Below are 11,167 nucleotides of genomic sequence, written 5' to 3'. Positions count from 1 at the left end.
TCAGAGACTAATCAATATTCAAGATAAATAACCTGAATACAACAACCCGTTCCTCTCGTGCTATATTAGGCGGGTCCACACAGAGCCAGCATACGCGCGAGGCCATTTCCTCACGCACAAAACGGTCCGTGTAGACGTACCTCGGCCTAGGCACGTCTACATGGGCCGGTGTGGACTGGGCTATTAGTAGTAAAATTTTTTACGTATACAATCACCTACTATTTATGACTTCTAAACGTAAAATCTTTTTTTTAAATGAGTTGGTCCCTAATTCACGTCAATTGTGTATAATTGCAGCTACGTGCTGTGGGCGGTGATCATGCACCTGGGCCAGTCGCTGTCGGGCGGGCACTACGTGGCGTACGCGCGGGCGGCGCCGGGCGCGGGGAGCGGCGCCGGCGACGCCTGCTCCCGGCCCAGTGATGCTCCTCCGCAGCCCAGCTCCTTCATGCGCACGCTGTTCCACCGGCCCAGGCAGCAGACGCCCGGCTGCGCCGCTAAAGGTACTACACATTACGCCGGCGACGCCTGCTCCCGGCCCAGTGATGCTCCTCCGCAGCCCAGCTCCTTCATGCGCACGCTGTTCCACCGGCCCAGGCAGCAGACGCCCGGCTGCGCCGCTAAAGGTACTACACATTACGCCGGCGACGCCTGCTCCCGGCCCAGTGATGCTCCTCCGCAGCCCAGCTCCTTCATGCGCACGCTGTTCCACCGGCCCAGGCAGCAGACGCCCGGCTGCGCCGCTAAAGGTACTACACATTACGCCGGCGACGCCTGCTCCCGGCCCAGTGATGCTCCTCCGCAGCCCAGCTCCTTCATGCGCACGCTGTTCCACCGGCCCAGGCAGCAGACGCCCGGCTGCGCCGCTAAAGGTACTACACATTACGCCGGCGACGCCTGCTCCCGGACCAGTGATGCTCCTCCGCAGCCCAGCTCCTTCATGCGCACGCTGTTCCACCGGCCCAGGCAGCAGACGCCCGGCTGCGCCGCTAAAGGTACTACACATTACGCCGGCGACGCCTGCTCCCGGACCAGTGATGCTCCTCCGCAGCCCAGCTCCTTCATGCGCACGCTGTTCCACCGGCCCAGGCAGCAGACGCCCGGCTGCGCCGCTAAAGGTACTACACATTACGCCGGCGACGCCTGCTCCCGGACCAGTGATGCTCCTCCGCAGCCCAGCTCCTTCATGCGCACGCTGTTCCACCGGCCCAGGCAGCAGACGCCCGGCTGCGCCGCTAAAGGTACTACACATTACGCCAGCGACGCCTGCTCCCGGCCCAGCTCCTTCATGCGCACGCTGTTCCACCGGCCCAGGCAGCAGACGCCCGGCTGCGCCGCTAAAGGTACTACACATTACGCCAGCGACGCCTGCTCCCGGCCCAGTGATGCTCCTCCGCAGCCCAGCTCCTTCATGCGCACGCTGTTCCACCGGCCCAGGCAGCAGACGCCCGGCTGCGCCGCTAAAGGTACTACACATTACGCCAGCGACGCCTGCTCCCGGCCCAGTGATGCTCCTCCGCAGCCCAGCTCCTTCATGCGCACGCTGTTCCACCGGCCCAGGCAGCAGACGCCCGGCTGCGCCGCTAAAGGTACTACACATTACGCCAGCGACGCCTGCTCCCGGCCCAGTAACGCTCCTTCGCAGCCCAGCTCCTTCATGCGTACGCTGTTCCACCGGCCCAGGCAGCAGACGCCCGGCTGCGCCGCTAAAGGTACTACACATTACGCCAGCGACGCCTGCTCCCGGCCCAGTGATGCTCCTCCGCAGCCCAGCTCCTTCATGCGCACGCTGTTCCACCGGCCCAGGCAGCAGACGCCCGGCTGCGCCGCTAAAGGTACTACACATTACGCCGGCGACGCCTGCTCCCGGCCCAGTGATGCTCCTCCGCAGCCCAGCTCCTTCATGCGCACGCTGTTCCACCGGCCCAGGCAGCAGACGCCCGGCTGCGCCGCTAAAGGTACTACACATTACGCCGGCGACGCCTGCTCCCGGCCCAGTGATGCTCCTCCGCAGCCCAGCTCCTTCATGCGCACGCTGTTCCACCGGCCCAGGCAGCAGACGCCCGGCTGCGCCGCTAAAGGTACTACACATTACGCCGGCGACGCCTGCTCCCGGCCCAGTGATGCTCCTCCGCAGCCCAGCTCCTTCATGCGCACGCTGTTCCACCGGCCCAGGCAGCAGACGCCCGGCTGCGCCGCTAAAGGTACTACACATTACTATGAAGCCTAAACAGTCGAAGCGGAGCGTTCGGCGGGGCGTGCAGCGTGGCGTCGGGCTCACAAGTGCTGTGAGCAGCGTGCACTGAGGCCGCTCCTATACGTTTGCATTTGTTTAACATGCGCGCCGCACGCCCCGCCCCGCTGCACGCCCAACTAGAGCGTCCACTCAGGCTGTTCTTTTCCAGTGTATTTGGCATTAAACACACTTAGCTTTCTGAGACCCCCGGTACATATTTTTGTACAGTTGCCATCAGATACATCGAAGCGGCCAAGGTGCTCACAAATATCTGAACACGCCTCTATTATCAAGGCGTTAAATGCATGCTAATTATTTTTACCACTTTAATATATTGGACCGGTATAGAATAGATTTAAGCTTTATTTTATTAACAAAAGTTTCCGAATTCAACAACAAAATAACTGCGTGTGGGTCTTAGGAGGTTAGGAAATAAATTTTTCAAAAATAGCATCCGGCTTAGCAAGGGAGTGCCAAGATTACCCGTTCCTCTTGAATTAAAACAGGTAGAAAAAGACGAGCAGTCTTATCTCGTGACTGTGATACTGACGCTGCGCCTACATATTACCGAAAATACCTGTAATCGATACCCACTTTTCTGTCGTATCTCAAAAGTGCACTGTTTTTCTTCCTCGCGTTGTCCCGGCATTTCGTCACGGCTCATGAGAGCCTGAGGTCTGCTTGGCAATTAAACCCGAGAATTGGGTTCGGTTTCCTTGCGATGTTTTCCTTACCGAAAAGCGACTGGTTCGTACATACGTTCCGAAAAACTCATTGGTATGAGCCGGGTCATGGGAATGTTTTACAACAATTTAAAAATCCGCTGACTAATCTGTTTTAAGTTTAAAACCAAATATGTACCTCGAAAGGGCTACTCCGAGTGTCAACATTTTTCAGCTACTCTACTTTGTACTTCGCCCATATCTAATATAAACTCACCCCTTGTTGCGAATGCAACTTATTATTATATAAAAATATTCCCAACACAGCCGTCGGGCTCGGCTAGTATTCGGAGGTTTTTCAAAAGCACCAATAGGAGCTCTCCACATATTTTGTATCGTGGCCAATTAGAAGCATTTTAAACCACCTTTCGTACCGATCAAATATTGAAAATCACTCTTTTATCATCCTCCACACTATCAACACCCATTTTCTACATTTAACCGTTTTTGGCAAGAACCCTTGTAAATCACTTAAATCAGTACCTTTTGGAAGATTTTACTTCACTTCATTATAAGTCGAAGTTTTCTTTGAGTCGTCGAGATTCTGACCTGCACGGCGGCTACACCCCTATATTCTCTAATTTCGCAGAGTGCTGCGTGCCGCGGCCGCGGCCGGAGGCGGCGTGGCTGGCGTGCGACGACGAGCAGGTGAAGCCCATCTCCAGCCAGGACTTCCACGACCTGCTGTCCGCCGAGCCCAAGCTGCGCTCCGCCGCCACGCCCTACCTGCTCTTCTACGTCAAGAGCGACGACGCCGCCGCGTGAGCCGCGCCCGACTAGCGTCACACCTGGAGTGCCATGCTCACGGTCCGTGCGGCGAAGGAAGCAGCTAGGTAGCAGGGAAAAGGGTTGTAATGAGGGCACGGCAGTGCAATGCCCACGTTGAGTGTATAAACCTTTTGAGAATTGCATTAAGTAAGAAATCCAGAAGGTGGCTTTCGGGGCGGTGTACCTATCCAATTTCTTGGTCCAATGTGCATTGCGCCTCACTCTCTCACTAAGCAAAATGTGGGAAGCAAATACACATCTGACCAAGAAATTGGACAGGTGGACTACCACCCTACCACGCCAACCTTGGTTCTGGTTCAAATCCGACCGGCTATACAGAACTAGTTTGTGGTTTTTCTTTAAAATATTACATCAATTTTAAAAGTACAATAAAATCTCTTATAATAATATAAGGCTCCTAAAAGTGCGCTCACCATGTCCAACAGCGCACTTTCTCGTATTGTTTTAATAAAAACACATACAACCGAATTGAGAACCTCCTCCCTTTGAATGTTTAAAGTCGATTTAAAAAACAAGAATAGTCTTTCTTTAAAAGTTGCGCAGTCATATATGCTAACCTTCTTAGAAAACAACTGGGACTGGAAATTACAAATTTCCTAGTACAAAATTAACATTGCACTGTTATAATTCTAAATTCTAGTTTCTGACAAGAAATATCCATACAATATGTATGTATATTAATATGACAGAGCTGCATCCTTGCCATATATCATGCGTGATCGTGAGTAATGCACTTAACATTTTACTACAAAGCGATGAGTACATATGAGGCAGAGGTAATGAACATTATAGTTCATAAAAAAAAATTACAAGCTGAAGTATATTTCTGACAATGTTCGAGAAAATGGTCTGAAAGAGGTAGAATTACTATTTATTGGTGAAGAATAAAAATGGTTAGGAACCTCTGAAATAATCACAGATCATTCTCCTATATGTATGCTTGCTAAGGCAATATCTTGTATATGCCACGTCGATATAACTTTGTTGAAGTTAACCATCTTGTTGTGGAAATTATAACAATATCGTTAACGATTAATAGAAATATCAATAAAGCTTCGTACAGCTTTGTATTAAAATGTTTGTGGTACAGGCATCTGATCAGAGTACGCTATAGTATTGTGAAGGCATCATTTTGTTCATTCAAATATTATTTAGATGCTTTAAAAGACGATTTAGACTAGACAGATGTTACTGTCAGCCGTGATATTATGTAGCTGAAATATAAGATATTATAGAAAACGATCAAAGTATATTGTAAAGTGTATATTATAAAAGCGTCTCACTATTTTCACTCGACAATATGGACTCGAAACTGATTTCGGATATACCTTCCATTGTATACTGTATCTTCATAGAGTTTATATAGTATAGTTAGCTAACGCAAATTGGTAATCACCAACTACATAATTTCATATGTCAATATATTTTATATAATTATCATTTGAACTATTTTTTTTTGTTCAATGTCTACAGCACACCGGCTGCGTGTGCGCGTGCGTTCGAGCCGTGCACGCACACTTCACGCAAGCTGTGTGCCGTTTCTGATAAGGATCTGTATATTACAACGCTTACGTGCACGTTTATGCACACGCATCCGGTGTGCACTGGGATAACCATTGTCATTGGTAAATTTTATCATAATCTCCAAAGTTGCATTCATCAATAATGGTGTCACTTGGACAAGGTTTATCACTTTGACCTCTTACCTATCTCACAAAATGGCGCCGTGACCCCGTTTTTATTCAAAAATATCATTTTAGAGCAAATATGAACATATGAAATTATGTATAAGGTCAATGTGGGGAATTATATATAGGGGAAGACCGTCTATAAGCTCTTTTGTCGCTTTTAAATCACATGATATACACATCTTGACAGTGAATAGACACCTTTTAGGTTAGGTTACCATCCTAGACTGCATCGGCACTTATCATCAGGTGAGATTGTGGTCAAATTCTTACCTTATATAAAAAACACATACTCCACTTAGAGAAGGTCGGTAGAGGTGGAGTGAATTCCTTACTCACTGTGTCTGAGCGACATATATACAAATACGAGAGTTCTCTGTCTATGACGGTTTTCCCAACAATAAATATTATATGCAACTTTTCTCCACATTGTCCTTAATGTTCGGTGGATTCGGGCCTAAACTATATTTACCGTTGTGTACTTTTCAAATATGCTTCGAACCAAGTGTTGTTCAGGTTATAGTACTAAGACAAATTTGTTCTTAGCGGCGTATAATAGTCCAGGCAGATATTTTTTTAAACAGATACTTATAATGAAGTTGAACTCAAAACTTTTTCACCGCCAAAATGTGACGTTTCCGGCAAAAAGTGCATTATAGGTTTTGATAAAGATTATTAGCAAGACTCGTACGATTAAGTTATACTCGCAGCTCAGATGTAACCATTGAAATTTAAAAAAAAAACCATCGTCTGTTATTTCATTTGGTCAAATTATTGATAATATGCCTCATTGATATGAATTTTGCTCTTTTTACTTGTTTTTATAAATATAAAAAAATGTCGCATGGCGGTGAAACAGTTGACAAATATTGTTAGTGCTATTTTCACATGAAGAATCGGCCTATTTTTTCCTCAATAGTGTATTGTTGAACAGGTCTTGCATACACAATGATTGATAAATAAATAAATATATTGCAAACGTGTAATTGTAAACTGTAAAGGTATATTAGCTGGAAATATTCAATTTTATGCAGGGATGGTTACCGGTATAACTAAAAATCAAAAAAACACGTAGCATTCCAAATATTTCTCTGATATTCTAGAATGGTATTTAGGTAACTATGAATTGTCAGATTACCAAGTGAAATGCTAAAATATAAATGAACAACCAAGATACTTCGGTATCTACCGAATACCGGTTAATTTGTGTGAAAAATATACCGGTATTCGATCCCTGATTTTATGTCGATATGCATATCATTATTGTCAAAATTATTGACGCTTCATCAAATATATTTAGTGAAGAACATACAGAACAGAAAGATTAGTAATTTTCAATCTTTATTACTATTTCATTTATTTTACTGCAGTTTTTCACCTTATTCCGTATATTAGTAAAACACATTCTAGTGACTAAACTAGAAATATCCCTCGTTCTGTATGATCTAAAGTCGTACGAGGTAAAGAAGTTTTAATATATTCGCTTGATTCTTATGCAGAATTTGATATTTAAAAAAATTAAGCAAAAGAGCGGCATATCTAAAAACATCTACGTCAATGTTTTTTACGCATTCGTTATTGATGAAGAATTTAAATAATTAATCGTCTGAATAAGTTGAAGAACCAAACCTAAGGAATTTACCTTTTTCTGTCTGTGTTTTATATCATAAAATAGTTATCATGCTCTTAGTTTTGCAATGATTTCAATTTTAAAGCTTTAAAGTAAAGCTCTACGTAAAAGTATTACACTATAAATGAATTATAAAACATAGCAGCCACAAATTATACAGTTCATAGTGAATGCAAGAGCTATATAAATTTTATGAAACCGCTACTTGGCTGCATTCAGTTTTAGTTAGTTTCTGTAGTATTCAACTCTTCCACCTTCGTCGAAACACATTTTCTTTTTACCATTGAGAATTTCGGGTAAGGGCAAATCCCTTTTTAACTTATTATTCTAAATTAATAATAAATCGGTAATAATATTCAATTCTCGCAGCCAGGAAGCGTTATATCTACAAAAATAAGTATATTTATCAAAATCTTTGTATGCAGTACTTAAAAGAAATATAGAAATTGTTAAAAATATTACTCTTATGTCACAATTATCGCGCACAGATTAGTTGTTTACGATATTTATATGAAGACTACAACGATGTATCGCATGCTTGCTAAAATATGACTGCTTTTTTAACCAATTGTAATCATTTTTGTGGTATTATCATTGTTACGGTCACAAAAATGAATTGTTATGTTGACTTTTCACCAGGACATTTGTCACAAACTGTTTTTAATAACTTTCACCAGGACATTTTGAAATGATTACTTTTTTACTAAGGTAATAAGTGATATTAACATTTTTATTACAAGTTGCTATAATATATAGCAATGGTCCTCAAATTGTTATGAGATATCCATGTCTTAATTTCTAATACACGCGAAAAAATTGCAGCTGTCCTTTATTGAGTGGTATGATTACCATGCATTATTGATATACTTCTCTCATTCTAACAGATAGCGTCTCTCGGCAAGTCATGAATTATAGTTTGTAAAACATTTTTTTTTGTTCAGAAACATTAGAGATAGAGAAAATTGACCACAAAATATATGTTTATCATTCTGGCATGTGATTTGCTTTACTAAATGGGCAGCTTCGCTAACGAGTTTTTGAAAGTCATTTTTATTTGACATCTTTGTATAATTTTATTGATTAGAAACTATTATTATGGGTTAAGTTTCCTATACTATAATGCTTGTAGGCATGTCTAGTTTATTTGAATGATAGTGCCATTTGTGTCGTTCCGCGGAAAGGTACCTTAGCGCGACCAATTTAAAAGCTTTGCTTTAATAATGGCGTAAACGCCAGTCGGTCAAAGGTCCCTTTCGCCTGGAACGACACGCATTCGGGTTACATTTGGCGGTTATATTCGTAATTTTAACTGTATGAATTTGAAAATAACTCATAAAACCTCTAAGGGACCTTACAAATATCCAGTGATAATAATAATTAGAACACCATAATTGTCCTGATATCCATACAAAATTAATGTATGAGTATTAAGTATTAACTTTAAAAAAAACAGTATTATACTATAATATTCCATGTCCCATTCAAATTTCTACCTTAACCTTGTATCCATAATGTCTACATTCTATTTTTAGACAGCTTATTTGTATCAAAGACTAATTCCTCAGAGCGTTAAGAGAGATAATTGCATGAATAGAACCATAGCATTCGTCGCGCAGACACTCTTAATTACGATATTAAAGACTAATTTCGTTATATCCACTAGCGTTATTGAGATGCATGTACTAGAAAAAAAAACCAAGCTAAGTTCGCAGCGATTTTGATAGCCCAGCCTATGCAAGTGTTAAGTAAACGTCAAGATTTCATAGAAGTTTGACATTTAAAATAACCCTTGCACTGTCTGAGCTGTCAAAATCGCTGCCAACTTATCTTGGTCCGACTCTATATTGTTTTTTGTCCTAAGGTATACCATATCTATGGGAACTAGATAATTATAGAAGCTGATAAAAAAATTGTACTAACCTGTGAGCTTTTTTTAATTAATCTGGGTTTGTGTAAACAATTTGCTATCATTTAAGTATGCTAGATAATATTCTTATTTTTCTAATACTACGGTGAACTTTCTCTTTATGAAAATTAGTACCATGGCTCTGCTTGCACTTCTATTCAATGCAGGTACTAGAGGAAGAAAGCAAGAATAGCTGCCTCTCACTCTTGCAGAAATACAGGCAGGACCATGATAACTATACTTACAGCAATACCAGCTGGCGACTGAGGTTATAATGCCATCTCTTTCTCTCTTGGTTGTTGTAACAAGGGTAAAGGAGATAGCATCCCACTCGCCAGTTTTGCGGCAAGTATAGAGTTAAGGAAGAATAATTTCTGTTCTGCGACCAATCTCGTGTCATAAATTCAAACATTCCCCTTAGGTTGCTTTACATGGATAGATTTTACACTAGTCATAGACAATGTAAAATTGCTCGTGTATAGAACCTTGTCATTGGAGTTGTTTTTTGTATTGATCCGATACCTAATTTTAATGTTATTTCTGTATATGTATTAAAGCAAAGTATAATTTGTGATAATCTACGAAAATAATTAAGCCTCATTGTTTTAACAACACCCAAGGTCCAACTCGGGCCCATTTAGATGTTTTAGAGATTGACCAAGCTAAGTCGGCAGCGATTTTCAAAGCCCAGACTGTGAAAGTGTTATTTAAACGTCATAATTTGATAGAAGTTTGACGTTAAAAAATACCCTTATACAGTCTCTGCTATCAGAAAGAATCGCTTCCAGCTTAGCTGGGTCTAACTCAATCTAAATTTCATTTTCCACAAATCACACATTGTAATATTTTCATCTCTGTCAGTTGATTATCGCATGACAAGAAGCCATAGAGATGGGCATAGGCTGTTACATTTCTTAGACATCACATTTTATAATGATATGAGATTTCTAAGTCAGCGGTGGGCAAAGTACGGCCCGCGCAAGGGTTTCATCCAGCCCACAGCCGGTCCTTCGAAATAATTAGTATATGGCTCGCGATGGTCGCGACATAACGGTTTCAATTCAAAATGCATTTATTCTGCAGTTCTGGCCCTCTGATTTTTTTTTTAATTTTCTGGCCCCCTATGAAAGTTTGCCCGCCACTGGTCTAAGTAAACATGTTTTCTATCTGGTCTATATACTTTGATGGTTATGTATAAGGCAGCTAAAGCTCCCTTTATTATGTATTAAATTTACGAAACGCTACAAATATGTTGCTCATGCCATTCAAATATTTTCAGAAAGGTGATATTCTTGTCAGTAGTTGTAATTACTGTTTATTTAGTAACGAACAATATGTTATTTTAATTGATTTTTATTGTAAATTGGATTTGGAAATAAAAAAAAATTGAGAATTTTGTTTTCCTTTAACATAATACCTTATATATAATTTATATGATTAAACTTGAGGTGAATGTGCAAATAGGCCATAAAAGTTAAACAAACATCTATTTTCAAATTATTACATATTGAAGGCATCAGGGCCTACGCTAGCTGGCGCGGGTGCACGGAGCGGACGAGCGGGTTAACGAAAAATAGTATGAGCGACGCTAACTGAAGCGGACGCGTATGGCTGATTTCACCTACAAATAGCACCCGCGTGCGTGCGCACGCGGCGGGCGTCCGCGTCAGCTAGCGTAGGCCCTCAGAATATCGGGACATTAATTGATTAAACTGAGAAGACAGAGGGGCCGCCGCTAGTGACTTCAAAAGTCAAATTCCCTCTGAACTGACCGGCCATATTTTGTTACAAATTTGGCTTTTTTGCAATTCCATATTGGGTACAGTCAGGACTAATTTAGTGTGATAGAAACTTGTTTACAGCTGACTAGGCAACAACCCAACCGAACAATATGAAGTATAGGAAAGGTCCTTTCCGATCCGTCTCCTAGAGACAATCGATTCTCCATACAAACATACCTAGTCCTCATCCGACCTGGATATTGACATTATGTAAAATGTTTTTAGAGAATTTGATGTATTTTAATCATAGCTATGCTATGCCTGACCGTTTGTATGGAAAGGCGGTTGCGGGGCGGCCGTCCCGATTCTTCTTAATTATCAATATCGGATAATTCGGTAGTGTGCTACACTAAGAACAGCTATTCAATCTTTACATCATTAATGATTAATTGGTGAAATGACACGTATTGAGAGG

The 11,167-nt window shown here is 42.2% G+C and overlaps 1 protein-coding gene across 1 annotated transcript; it reads left to right on the top strand.

Annotated features, from left to right (window-relative positions):
- The first annotated feature begins 1,763 nt into the window (after positions 1–1,763).
- LOC133520762 (uncharacterized) lies at positions 1,764–4,997 on the top strand. The gene is made up of 2 exons (XM_061855398.1): positions 1,764–2,204; positions 3,548–4,997. Exons 1-2 carry the CDS (start codon positions 1,781–1,783, stop codon positions 3,721–3,723), a joined length of 600 nt encoding a protein of 199 aa, XP_061711382.1. The 5' UTR covers positions 1,764–1,780; the 3' UTR covers positions 3,724–4,997.
- Positions 4,998–11,167: the final 6,170 nt, after the last annotated feature.

Source organism: Cydia pomonella, chromosome 8 (genome assembly GCF_033807575.1).
Source record: "Cydia pomonella isolate Wapato2018A chromosome 8, ilCydPomo1, whole genome shotgun sequence".
NCBI classification, from domain to species: Eukaryota; Metazoa; Arthropoda; class Insecta; order Lepidoptera; family Tortricidae; genus Cydia; species Cydia pomonella.
The sequence above is the reverse complement of the archived record's forward strand: the minus strand, read 5'-3'. Positions and strand labels throughout refer to the sequence as shown.

Bases quoted from the DNA above. Each gene is read 5' to 3' on its own strand.
- LOC133520762 (XM_061855398.1), top strand. From the start codon at position 1,781: ATGCGCACGCTGTTCCACCGGCCCAGGCAGCAGACGCCCGGCTGCGCC. The intron at 2,205-3,547 runs GTACTACACATT...CTAATTTCGCAG, and splicing joins GCCCGGCTGCGCCGCTAAAG to AGTGCTGCGTGCCGCGGCCG.